The sequence below is a fragment of the Aptenodytes patagonicus genome, chromosome 2 (genome assembly GCF_965638725.1).
Source record: "Aptenodytes patagonicus chromosome 2, bAptPat1.pri.cur, whole genome shotgun sequence".
Classification (NCBI taxonomy): domain Eukaryota; kingdom Metazoa; phylum Chordata; class Aves; order Sphenisciformes; family Spheniscidae; genus Aptenodytes; species Aptenodytes patagonicus.
In genome coordinates, this window is record NC_134950.1 from 155,894,956 (window position 1) to 155,908,934 (window position 13,979).

The 13,979-nt window shown below is 41.1% G+C and overlaps 1 protein-coding gene across 1 annotated transcript in view; it reads right to left on the reverse strand.

The window, feature by feature from the left end:
* Window positions 1-7,263: 7,263 nt before the first annotated feature.
* ITGB1 (integrin subunit beta 1) overlaps window positions 7,264-13,979 on the reverse strand; it is a 46,511-nt gene continuing 39,795 nt past the window's right edge. The window contains 1 exon segment of the mRNA XM_076331837.1: window positions 7,264-8,487. Within this exon segment, the coding sequence (XP_076187952.1) occupies window positions 8,422-8,487 (66 nt within the window). The 3' untranslated portion in view covers window positions 7,264-8,421.

Here is a 13,979-nt window from a genome sequence, read left to right on the forward strand (position 1 = left end):
TAGCGAGGTGGGTGTCGGTCTCTTCTCCCAAGTAACTAGCGATAGGACGAGAGGAAATGGCCTCAAGTTGTGCCAGGGGAGGTTTAGATTGGACATGAGGAAAAATTTCTTTACTGAGAGTGGTGAAACATTGGACCAGGCTGCCCAGGGAAGTGGTGGAGTCCCCATCCCTGGAAGTATTTAAAAGATGTGTAGATGAGGCGCTTAGGGACATGGTTTAGTGGTCATGGTGGTGTTGGGTTGACGGTTGGACTCAATGGTCTTAGAGGTCTTTTCCAACCTCAGTGATTCTATGATTCTATGATAGCAAAACTGGGTGGAGTGGTTAGTGCACTGTGTGGTTGTGCTGCAATTCAGAGGGACTTGGACAGACTGGGAATTGGGCAGAGAGGAACCTCATGATGTTCAATGAAGGGAAGTGCCAAGACCTGCACCTGGGGAGGAATAAGCCCATGCACCAACACACAATGGGGGCCAGCTATCTGGAAAGCAGCTCTGCAGAGGAGGACGTTGTGGTTCTGGTGGACAGCAAGATCATGGCAAGCCAGCAATGCACCCTCATGGCAAAGGCAGCTAGTGGTAATTATATATATTACAATTACTAGCTACTGATAATTGTTGTGTTTTCTATCTTATGTCTTTGATAGCTGTTTATTCATTTGAAGATTTTCTTCGCATCCCCTGGAAGTTTCTTTAAGGGTCTTTGATGAAAAGCATTCTTGAAAGCCTTTGGAAATCCACTGGTATGACATGATCTCTGTCTGCATGTTACTAACTCCCTTGGAGAAGTCTAGATATATGAGGTACGACTTCCCTCCACCCATGTTGATTCTTCCACAATATGTTATACTTATCCATGTGTCCACTTATAATTTCTACCAGTTAGTGGTAGAAACATCTGGATAACTCCTCCGTATTTTTTTTAACTCCCAGAAACGCTCTTAAAAATTGAGACTGTATGTTAGCCATTTTCCATTCATATGGCAACGTGATCTGGCACTCATCCTTGAGTTCCTTAAGCCTTCTTAAATGATTAGCATTGGCTCTTGGCAGTCTGCTGCTACTCCTTTTGTTGATTAATCTCTAGAATATTTTGTTGACACTTCAGTTGGAATAATTTCTCTGGTATTTGCCCCATGATGGGGAATTTTAGGTTGGCTATCTCATGAAACTACTCATCAGTAAATATAGAAGCAAAGAATGAGTTTACATATTCTGTTATTTCTCTGTTCCAACTGTCCTTCTTATAGCTCAGTGTCAGGCTTCTTGTTCCAGTGTATTTTTTAGTTTTTATGCCTTCCGTGAGGCACTAAATCCTCTTTAGCATACCTTTAATGTTTAACTTTGCGTTCTTTTTTATTTTCTTCATTTAAATGCAATTCAGCTTTTTCAAGGATATCTTGCTTTTATCAGCTTATTTTACTGGCTGTTTAATCAGTCCTTCTTCTGTTTGTGTGATCTTTCTAAAGTCTTTCTTGAACAGGTTCTGTAGTGCCCAAGAATAATTTGGTGGCCCCCTCCAAACATGTTTAGCTACCCCTCTGAGTTTATTTTTTTCTATACTTTCCCTTTTTGAAATTAGGCATTACTAGTACATGGTTTGACTTTTATCAGTCTTGCAATTATAATAGCCTATCAATTATCATCCTTTCAGAGTTTCTGATACGCCTATTATGCTATGTCAGCACCCTTATTAAAAACCCAGGAATTCCACCCCTTACCCCATCCTACTTCTTAGACTACCACTTGTTTAGAAGAATGGATGCATTTGGTCTGACTTACTGTTTTTGATGCCTTTTTTTATATGGGACTCTGAAGTAGGCCTTGATCCTGAGTCAGAAAAAAGCCATGATTGTGTGACTGATTATTCTTAGGGCTGTGCTTTGGTTAGGAAATATTTCTAGAATAAAATCTATGACACTCATTTTTCATTTTTTTTTACTTGTCTTTGCCCTGTGCTAACATAAAAGGTAAATAAAATAATAGATAAGAAAAAATAGTTCATTCATTCTCAATGTTTTTTTACAACACATAAATAATTCCTTTAGCTAGTGAAATGCAATGGTTTCATTAATCTGTATTGACTGTTCTGTATTGCCATGATAGTGTTGTTGAGGAAATACAAACATTTCTTTTCCATGTTCTGTATCTCAGTTTTCTTTTTATAGAGCTGTAACTTTTTTCTGAGAGACATACACCAAAATCATCCACTTTCTACAGGGGAACTCATGATGAACTTACCAGGAAAGGAGAAATTTTGGTTGCTGAAATAGAAGAAACACTGAAGAGCTTGCAAAAAGTTGAGAATGTGATAACAAGCCATTTAATCACAGATTCGTTGGTAATTGCAAAGTAAATACCTTAGTAAAAGGGTATGAAAGCAAACATGTAGATGGAGGAGTGTGGGTGACTTAAGGAAAACAGGTGGATTTCCCTTTCTGTCACACGTGCTCTGGCTCCTCCTTCCCCTGCCTACCCTTCCTCTGTGCGCTGCTTCCATACCTCTGGCATTCTCCCGATCATGCACGTTCATTCCTCGCTCTGAAGCTTTGCTTCTCGACATTCACCCTGTTACAAACACTGGCCAACGTACCTTGCTGCCAGCAGCGCCAAGTACTAGCTCCGTCCTCTCCTTTGGTACATCATGTCCTCAGGAAGCAGAGAGCAAAGGAGAAGAGCAGGCTGTGATCAACAGATGTATTAGAGGCTGATCCACAACACCCACTGTATATGAAGAACAATCTACGCTTTCATCTGCGGCGTTGGCTCATTCTTTGCAGTGAGGTATCTTTAGCTGGTCATGACCATCTTGGTAAGAAGATGCAGCTCGGAACTTTCAAACAGCAAGAAAAGGTATCACATATGTAAAAGAGTATTCAATAGCTTGCAGTGCAAGACATTGGTAACGGAAGTCTTGCTCTTTAAATCACTTAAAAGTGAGATTAAATTTTAAGTGTGTATTAATGTCTGCTTTGGCAATCCTAATCGTGTATGTAAAATTAGGCATGGAAGCAAGAGTTTGAAATTCCACATAGTAGAGAATCCACAATATAGTACTTCTAAATCTCTTGTGGCTAAAAATACTTGGTTTATGTTTTGTGTAATGCAGTGTTAAAGCAAGGTGAGACAGTTCATATAACCATCATATGAAGAATAAACAAATACAGTATTTCTGATCATTTTCCACTGACGGAGTATTTGAGACTTATTTTTTTATTTCTCTGTATTTTAGAAGCTATTTCTTAAATTGATCTGTATGAAACTCTTCAGTTTACTGTTAATACGTTCTTTTTAAAAAACCTGCCTTCAATATTCATTTAGAGTTAATATTTAACCCAAATATTCTCAATTTATTTAAAATTACACCCTACAGTGTTTTGGTTTGGGTTTTTTTTTTCCTAGCTGCAATTTATCCATTTTAATGAGATGGGGGTTAATGTATTTATTATCACTAATGAACATTCACTTGAATTCCTTTGCAGCACTCTGTTCTGGTACCTGTATTCACAGTTGCTTATAAATATTTTCTTTCTGCTAGATAACTGCTTTGGCAGCAATTCTGATTTTTCAGAAAGAAAAACAGAAGTGCTTGGTAAACACCCTCTAAATAGTAGAACTTTGTAGCTAGAGCATACTCTTTCACCGCTTCTACTTGATCAATATCAAAGCTTTAGTAAATAAGAGTTTTAAGTAAAAAGTTGTTTGGTTTTTTTTCCTGCTATTCACGTTCTGTGCTCCTCTGAGAATGAATTTGTATTTGTTATGGAAAAGAAAAAATGGTCATTGTAGAGCAGTGCAATTGTGCAGAAAAGGGAAGAAAACCATCACAGGACGTATATATATCAGTCTAGACTTCCTCATATATAGGTGCTCAAGGCTGTGCTAAGAGGCTGTTTCAGTTTGTGCTCTAGACCAGTCTTCAATCAACCTAGCGGTAGTTCAAGGCAAGAGGCTCAACATACTGTGGCAAAGCTATTTCATGGATGTTACTTAATAAACTGTGTGACTGCAGAGAACTATTTTCTTTAGCTGACTTGTATTTTTGCTGTTACAGTTTCATTCCAGGGTAAGAAACTTATTAACAGCTGCCATGAAGCAGTTCTAGCTTAGCTCTGTAGCTACTGGACAGGAATCGGAGAAACTGGTAGATTAATGATAGCTAGACTATGGTTATACTAACCGTAATTCTTTAAAACAGATACACTGCTGGGATCTTATACCTGGCTTGTGTGGGATCACAGCCTTTTGAGTCCATGCATCTGTTGGTATTTTAGTAAGAGCTCACTGCTTCACTGACTTGAGACTTCAAGATAAGTAGCTGAAGTCAGTACTTATAAGCCAGGAAGGATTCACAACTACTTCTGTTTTCCAGCACTTAAATTTTATCATATTTGAACGAGAGCATCTCTCTTAGCTAGAGCATCCAATCCTGCTCTAAAGCAAACCATACGTTCTGCGACACTTACAGTATCTGGAATCTGACACTGTAGGATGGCAGCTGTTCTCTCTCATTTAAGCAACTGTTCACTTGGGAGATGCTAAGCAGCTTCCATCTGGCTGGAAGTGGCTACTAGAAACCCAGTTTAAACAAGGATTTTAAAAAAGCTCTCCTTAACCGGCCACTTGAATTCAAAGCCTTCGGGAGCATCTCTGTGAAAAAGTCGTCTTACCAAGCCACAAAAGCATTTTGAAACCAGACCCGTTAAGGAAACTGCAGAACATGTAACATAGATGTGTGGACAGAACAAGGCTGTGCACACATAATTAAAAATTTGCCTAATTTAGGAGGACTGGTAATGCTGTCTAGGGATCAGAGTTAGTAAAGGTCAGCATCCTGCTCTGTGTGCGACATGAATTCTGCTCATTCAGGATTCCAGTGTTCTGTGCAGTCTGGGAAAGACTGAGAGGTAAAAAGAGAGATCTGAAGGGGACTTTGATACAGTCTGAAACAGAAATTTGGCATTAATCTTTCTAGAACATTGAAAAACCAACAGCCATAAAGGTCAGAAATTATCTTTCCTGTTTAAGCTGCCCTGTCTCCAATGAAGACAGTTTTCGTGGACAAGTAATACAGAATGTGTTTAGAAGAAATTTCTGCATCTTTTCTTATGGAGCTATTGAAAATCCTCAGTATTGTTGGGGAGGTGACCAAAGCAGTAGGAAGGGAGGTAAGTACTCAAATCCAAAATAAAATCTCATCTATCATGGCCACAGTCAAGTGGCAATTCTGTGGTCGGTATCAAGAGGAACTGGTAACACAAGCTGTACGTGCAGGTGCAGCTCCCACTGGTTTCTTATCTTGTGGTCAGGTCAGATGGCATTCGCAGGCTGTTCTGGTTCCCTTAGTTGGAAGAACAATACAAGAAAGAGCATTCATGATGTAAGAACTAATCCAGAGCAGTACCGTGGACTTTGTTATGAAGGATAGCAGGCTAAATGATTGCACAGCTTCTTCCCACCTGTGAGTTTGCTCTCATTTGCACCAACCAGCAAAAAATGTACCTGTTGCCAAATCCAGTAGCCCAAGAGAAGCAAGGCTGCAGCAGCTCCATGTCCCCAGGTCCAACCCGTAGTGAGCCTAAGCACGTATTCCCAGTTAGCATGTGCACGCACACAAAACACGTATACAGTACACACACACACAGAGCATCGCAGACAGAAAACAGCACTCAACAGAAATATGAACAGGACCAAGGGCCTCCTCCCCTTCGCCTTTCCAGCCGATCAGAACGAAGGGCTGGATTTCCCATGTTAGTGGGAAATACAGACACATCTCTAGTGCCCATCCCTCCCGCGGCTGGGCTTAGACACTCCGCCTATCCAGCAGCTCCCCCTGGATCTCTGCTCTCCCCTGCTGCTGCCCCCTGTGCCTGCCCGGCTCCAGCGGTTGCTGCAAGCCTCCCCCCCTTGCACACACCCACATACACCCACCCGCCCACCCCACCGCTCTACGGATCCCTCCAGTGACTGGCCTTAGACAATCAAGTCTACCTCGTAACTGGCCCTCGGATCCTCGTCTCCAGCGGCTTCCCCCCCCGAGAGATGGAGACAGACAGACACACACAGCCCAACCTCTCCATCGATGCCCCCTTCCAATTCATGGAAACCAGGCTCCTTCTGCCCTCAGATGGAGGTTAAAAGGGGCTTTAGAACAGATCCCCATAGCTTCTCAGTACTTCTGAAGTACCAACAGTTAAAAAAAGAAAAGAATCATACAAATTCCGTGAAAATACTTTAGGAATGTATTTAATTACAAAGAGGTTTTGATAATCTATCTAGAACATTAAACCCTTAAAAAAATTTGGAAGACTTTCTTCTCGTACAAAATACAGTAATTTTTCTCGTTTGTTGTGTGTTGTGAAACAATATTAATCACTGTCCTGGTTTCGGCTGGGATAGAGTTAATTTTCGTCCTAGTATCTGGTACAGTGCTGTGTTTTGGATTTAGGGTGAGAACAATGTTGATAACACACCGATGTTTCAGGTGTTGCTAAGCAGTGCTTGCACTAGTCAAGGACTTTTCAGCTTCCCATGCTCTACCGACTGAGAAGGCTGGAGGTGCACGAGAAGCTGGGAGGGGGCACAGCCAGGACAGCTGACCCAAACTGGCCAAAGGGACATTCCATACCATGTGACGTCATGCTCAGTACATAACCTGGGGAAAGCTGGCCGGGGGGGGGCGCTGCTCGGGGACTGGCTGGGCATCGGTCGGCAGGTGGTGAGCAATTGCCTCGTGCATCACTTGCTTTGTATATTCTTTTATTATTATTGTCATTATTATTACTATTTTATTCTATTTCAAGTACTAATCTGTTGTTATCTCAACCCATGAGGTTTCTCACTTTCACTCTTCCGATTCTCTCCCCCATCCCACCAGGGGGTGGGGGGAAGAGTGAGCGAGTGGCTGTGTGGTGCTCAGTTGCCGGCTGAGGTTAAACCACGACAACCAGATAGTCCATTTGCTGGAACAGTTATTAAACTACAGAACTTCCCTAGCACACATGCAAATGAAAGCCTGGGGCTTTACATCAATGGCCACTGTATGGGACACGAAGCGCTGTGCTGCACCCTGGCCTTTGTGCATTTCACACCACAGCTAACGTTTGTTACCCAAGATCGCTTCTGCTTAACTTGTCTCAGATTTGATCTGAAGGACATATTTGGAATTATCACAATGTCTATTGCCTCTTGCCCAACTAGACACAGTTCTCAGGTTTTTTGAATAGTATCAAATGCTACAAGATAAAGAGATGAGAGACGAGATTTAAGTATTTTAAGGTACTTTTATTTAATAAATAACTTCAGTAATAGCACTGTAAAAAGTGAACATCTGTTAAAATAAAAAGGCACTTAAAACAAGAATATGACTATGATGCAGATTGAATGGTCAAAGGCAAATATACATGGCACATGTCAAGAATGATGTGTGACTCATGTCACATGACAAACTACGCAATCTTAGCTACAGGGTGAAGGCAAATTTACAGCTAAGACTGCCCGAAAAAAAGGAAAAAAAAAGCTTGTGTTGATACAAAAATATTACAGAAAGAATCGCAACCAAATACGTTAAAAAGATTAGAAGGGTGACAAAGCACCAGGCTTTAAACCAAGGAAACATTACAGAATAAAGACACGGTATGACATAAGGCCCTTATGTGTTTTGAGGAAGTCTTGGTAAGGTACTTCATGATACTGCCACCCAGGGCTTGAATTCACAAAGAAAAACTAAGCAAGTTACCAGTCAGCAACTTTTTCAGTAATGGCACGTGTTTTAAAGCTATTTTTTCCTTCTTAACATTCTTCTCAAACCCTTTCATTTTAACCACAACCTGGCAATAAGCAACTTAAAAATTACAAGTAAGTATGCACGCACTTTTCAGTCTTTTACACTGCTCGCTTCCAACTTACTCAACTTACCATATACTTAATCACATGTCTAGCAAGTAGAAGACCAATTAACCACCAGCTCCATGCTACATGAGTTTAATTATATCTGCAAACTCAAGCCCTGATTTCCCTGTAAAGCTAAAAAGTTTAATACTAAATGGCTAGGCAGAGCCCTCATGCTGATCGCTTCAACCATGTCCCTCCCGGTCACGCCACAGCAGTATCGCACCCTGCAGAAGACCTGGATTCACAGCACGGGAGTGGAGAAGGTCAAAAAAGGCACCATGTGACCTTAGCTGATGAGGCTACACAGTCTCAAGTTTTTTTTGTCAGACCCCTGGCACTGATTACTTTTATTTGCAAAAAAAAAAAAAAAAAAAAATTACATATGGTACATTTTCAAAACCTGCACAGGAAAACAAACCTATATGTAATGAATTAGTAAAATCACTGCAGTTTGCCCTAAAACTATCTTACTGTGACTACAAAAATTGCTATGCTGCATACAGTGTTGTGGAGTTATACAAGCAGTGTTCATTTTCCCTCATATTTAGGATTGACCACAGTTGTCACTGCACTCTTGTAAATAGGATTTTCACCCTAGAAAGAGAAAAATATTTGTATTAACATTTAAAGAGATGAAAAGAGCACTGTGTTTGCAAGAAGTGTAAAAATTAGCCTAAGAAATTAGCTTAAGAAATTACCCATTAATGTTTTGTTTGTACACACAAACAGCTTAAGTCAAACTAGTTTTCTCTCTAGCAACTTGAACAAAAGCATGCTCAGCTAATAAAGCAAAGGGTTAGGGCACGGTCCTGTTCAGTTTACACCACAGATTTCTTCAAAGCTGCTGAACCTCGTACGGTCACCTCGAGGCCGAGCCATCAACTCGGGGGTCTGCAGCCCATGATGTTTTGTAAAGAAGAACAGAATTGTAAACAACATTGTTTGAAACCGTGACTGACCACAGACCACATCCTGCTATAATAAACATTTAAATAGCTTATCTTGTATTATAATTTAATTCTAGAAACAACGTGGAAAGGCTTGTACTATTTTGATAACACACATTCAGCATACACATATTGAACATTTAGTACTCGTCATTCTCATTTTATTCCTACAGGTCCCTCAACCCCCATAGGCACAAAATGCACGGTTAAAACTAAGAAACTTCTGTACTTGTGCAAATGCTGTAATAAAAACATTATTACTACTGATATGAGAAATGCCTACAAGAACAACCGCTTACATCTCTCTTGCCGAGATTTGAAAACCTCCAAATTAAGCTTATTTTAGGCTTCCTTTGTTCCCAGGTTTCCTCTTATCTCAGTAAATCTTACTCCATTTATAGCGTCCTTGCACACCTAAGATGAACAGCTTGAACTCAATATTAATAGATAAATCTTAACAGAAGTAAGGGCTACCGCTGGGACTCTACTGACACAGCCCGGATCTGCAGTACTCTGCTCTTATCGCAACTGAACTTCAACCTAAGCAAATGTCATTTACCAGTATGAAGCTCTTCCGTGCGTACACAAATAATTCCCGAGGAAATTCAGTACAGTGCAGATGTTAGCCTGAGTGCAGTTCTGGCCAGAATCGTATCTGGCCTTCATCAGCAGTAAGGGAATCTCTCTCCCTTTAAGGTTCCCCCAGTTGGAGATGGCCTATATAACCATACTAATTCGATTCTACTCTATTAAATTACACAGCACTTAAAATATTTCAGGTTAAAACAATTTTTCCTACAGTCAATTAAAGGAAATCCTCCCCCTAGACACACAAACGCCAGGTGTGTCTGTTTTTCAGGGTCATAAACCTGGAAAAATCAACTGGGAATACCACAGGATGTGCCAAAAGGTGACAAGGCAAGCAAGAAACCAACTTGGTGTGAAATTTTCATATTACGATTCCTGGAAAGTTTGTTGCCTTCTATTTGCAAGACGTGGTATGGGGCAAGTAACTGGTCTACCCCAACCGCAGCAGCTGCTGCTAAGGAAGGCCATTTAGCTGGTGTACTGCCTATTGCCTTTCCGTCACGGTTCCTTGCACAGAAAAAGGGTGTTTCTCCTTAAAGCTGGCCTCTCTACACGCAAAGAGCAATGAGGCACATCCAATCCCACCTAGACCTGAGAGACTCCAGCCTGGTCTCTCAAGTCCAGCCCAGAACCCAGATTGCTGGACAACGGAAGTCAAGGTTTTCTGTTCACTCTTATCAAGATCTGAGTCAGTGTCATCTGGCTTGAGGTGAACGAGGAACTAGGTGTCCAGCGCTGGCTATACTTTACAAACACACAGTAAGAGCAAATGACCCTTCTATCAGTTCCCAGGCCAGCTCTGTCTTGATTAAATCAAGTATATCAGCTACTGGTTTGGAAAGGAATGGGGAGGGTTGCCTTTTTTTTTTTTTTTTAAATCATGGCAATACAGTGTTGTGGCTAGTTCTCAGCCAGACAAATCAATCAATGCAACATTACTCCCCCCCCCCCCCCCCAATATTTTTAATAAAAAGCTTTGCAACGGTAAGATGTAAATGGAACTGGAAAAACATCCAGGGATAAGGGATTTAATCTGTAACTGAAGCATCTCATTATGCCTCAAAGTTCTTGGCAACGTACGTTGTTTCTTTCCTAGACAAGCTGTAATGGAGAATTCTTAAAAATATAAATCAGTAAAGTTTATAATGCAGAGAAAGTCTGTAAGCTTAATAGGCTGTATCATATGCAGACTAGAAGATACTGCACCGCTTTTCAAGGGCAAGGCATTATGTAATACTTGTTACACTGTGTTTGTAACCTTCAACATTTTGCAAAACAGGCTACTCCCAGCATGTAAAGAAAGGTATGTGTTTGCATTTTCTCATTTGTAAGAGAGAGAGAACCTCTTTCAGATAGTGTAGGAATCGGTCTGAAGGTTAGGACAAACTTGGAAATTTGCAGGGTGCTGCTCATGCAACTATCTGAATTTGGAATCAGGTTTAAAATGCAATTTGCATAGTAAGATTGTAAATTTTTTACTATAATGCTTTTTCAAGAGAAATCAGAATTTGAAATTTACATGCTTTTTATTTAGCATAAGCCCTATTCACAAAAAAGTTGGAACGCTGTACTGTCTTCCCTTCTACTTGCATTTTAAGATCCCAGGAACTCTCAGAAGCACACAGTGGGATTTAGGTCACTGAATAAGGCACTTCACTAGGTGTCTCCCCACGTCAGTCGAGTGTCTCAGTTCCCAGTACAAATAATGGAGATTTAGTCAATACACAGAGAACTATTCAGCTTAACCCAACCTTACATTTGATCAGCTAAACAGCTCTTGAGGCTCTACTGCCTATAACAGCAACATAGGCGCCTGATGGATTTGCAAGTCCTTCCCTGCTATCTTCTGTTAAGACAGGCAGCGACAGCCCTGGCCTTTCCAGCCGTACTTGATCACCGTGTCCCAGCCCTGGCTCGGCGAGGTCTTCTACAGACAGCTTATCATTAAAACTAACATGGAGGTAGCAAATGAATGTCCACTAGTCCAACACGACTCTCACCGCGCTTAGGGCCCCTCACAGCTGGCACGTGGTACAGACTTTCAGAGATTAGCAGCATTCCAGATTTTTAACTGGCCACTACAACATGGTATTCCAAACTTGCCGTCCTGGACAAATACCGCTGTTTTTAAATAAACCCGTTTTCTTTACACCACTGCAGAGAATACACTGATTTAAGCATGCAAAGTTAGGGAAAACACTTTTGCCACATGCCCCTATAAATGAAAACACCATGCACACTTAAACCAAAATAAAAATCAACAAACAATAACTACATACAAGATCAAGTGAAATACATTAAAATAAAGAGGGAGGTATTTAAAAAAAGTACCTTCAGCAGAGAATAAAGAGCTACGTTCTTGCAACAGTACTCGTTTTCAACTAGACTGGGCTGTTCAGAGGATAACAGTTCAGTCTAGTGTTGCATAAAGATGAACCTATTATATAGGATGTTTGATTAACCTTCTTACTCCTTTTTTCTCCATGGACTTACTGTTTCAACACTTAAACTACCTTTATAGTGGGTTTAAGTCCTAAGCCACTGCAAGAAACTGCACTCCAGAATATTTAAATTCATCCACATACATTGTCCAAGAGCTGGTTCTTACTATTTTCAGCTCTCATTGATATCCACCATTACTTCACAACAATATAAAACGAGTCCTCTGTCAACCTGTAAATACGGCCATCTCATCAGAGTATGAAGCAAAGGCCACGGTTAAGGGCAATACAGACGACAGAGGGCGTCATCTATCATGGCTGGAAGACTAGAGGAAAGCAGCTAGCCTGCTATTAAGTAAATACTCTCTTAATGGCACAAATCTAAACCAGACAGGCAGCGAACACAGTAAGGCCCGACAGCGGTGAAAGGACACTAAGTCAGTAGCTATGCTGCAGGCCAAGGACAAACTGAACTCGGTTCAACCTAGCTGGCTTGAGCACCAACTGCAAGGATACTGTGGCGACAAGTCATTCACATCATCACGGACCAGGACTGCTGACGTATTTGGGCACCTGGTCCACAACAAGCTTAGTGGTGCTGCAGTTTACTCACTGCAGTAACCAACCCACGTGTGTGTATGACCGCTGTGGAAGAGAGGAAGGGTCACACGAACTGCACACAGTTTATTTTATTGTATACATATACACCTGGAGGAAACCTACTGCAGTGTATTTTTCTTGTAATGGGATTTCAGGTGACTTTCTTGCCTTGGCAATACAAGACACCTCTTTCTTCACCTAAATGAAAAGTTACTTCAACAATCTAAAAACCCCAGAAAATCTTAGTTATGGGGAAAGGACAATTTTCTTCTTTTACTTCCTGTGGGTCACCTATTCTGCCAATACTGATCTCCTCCTTTTCGGTGGCCAATAAAGCTAAACCCACCTCCCTCTCTCCCCAAAGTTCTGATGTTTCTATGATTACCAAAAAGGAGTCGTGTTTACAAAATCCATACTCTTTCATACTTTAAACTTCACAGTGAGTGAAACAAAAGGCCAGAAGTCAATCCCTGCATTTACACAGAGGAAAGCTTTCTGCAAGAAGTATGTTTTGAGGAGAAATGGCAGCACTGAAGACATTAGATCCTGAAAGAGTCATGGGGTAGAGAACGAGAGCACAGAATGGAAGTTACACACCGTATGGTTTGTTAGATGCTTGTCCTGCATGCAACAGAAAGTACACAATTAAGTGAATAGCAGAAGAGAAGGTAACAGAGACTTAACCAGATGGATTATGTGAAATGTTAGAAAGGAACAAGAACTCCATTTCCTCCCCAGAATAATCACCTCTGAGAACGAAAATGGAAAGGAGGTGAATGTGGTCGGTGTGGCAAGCAAAATGAACAGTTTAAAATCAATTTTGGACACACTGCAGAGTGAAATGATTGCAAAGAGAAAAGGAAAGTGTATTTCAGCAAGGAAGGGCTCAGAATGCTAGACAAAAGTATTTGAAATCGTTGTCACAGTGAGGACAGGTAAGAGCTTAAATACTCTTAATTCCTGCTTTCTCCCCTCGTTTTTCCTTTACAAAATCTTTTGAGTGCAACACTGAAAAAGGGAGACAGCAGACAGAATAAAATTAGAGATACAGATACTTCCCTTCCACTGGCTCCTGAAAAAAGCCCTTGGATACTTAAAGGGATGTGCTGCCTTCCTGACTTCTTCATTCCCCTCCCTCTGATCTGATCTCTACACTTCTTATCTCTGAATGCTCTTCTGACATCCATTCCCCATCTCATCCTCTCTTTCTCACTCCTTCCCCAGCAGCTGGGGATCCCAGGGAAGGAGGAGAACACCTAAACCATTCAAAAAAGTGCAACCTCAAAGTCTACAGAAGATATCCATCACTTCTGGTTTACTGACTTGCTCTTCTAGATACTGCTGTTTCTGAAGTCAGCATTTCCAAACAGAAATGAGGTGTTCAGGCAGAGTTTAGGAGGGACTAAAACTGGGGGAAAATGCATCTGGAGGGGACAAGAACATTTCCTTCTCTCCTACTAATGTTTTTTTTCCTGTGGAGGCCCCCAAGCTGGCTGGGCTACAAGGGCTG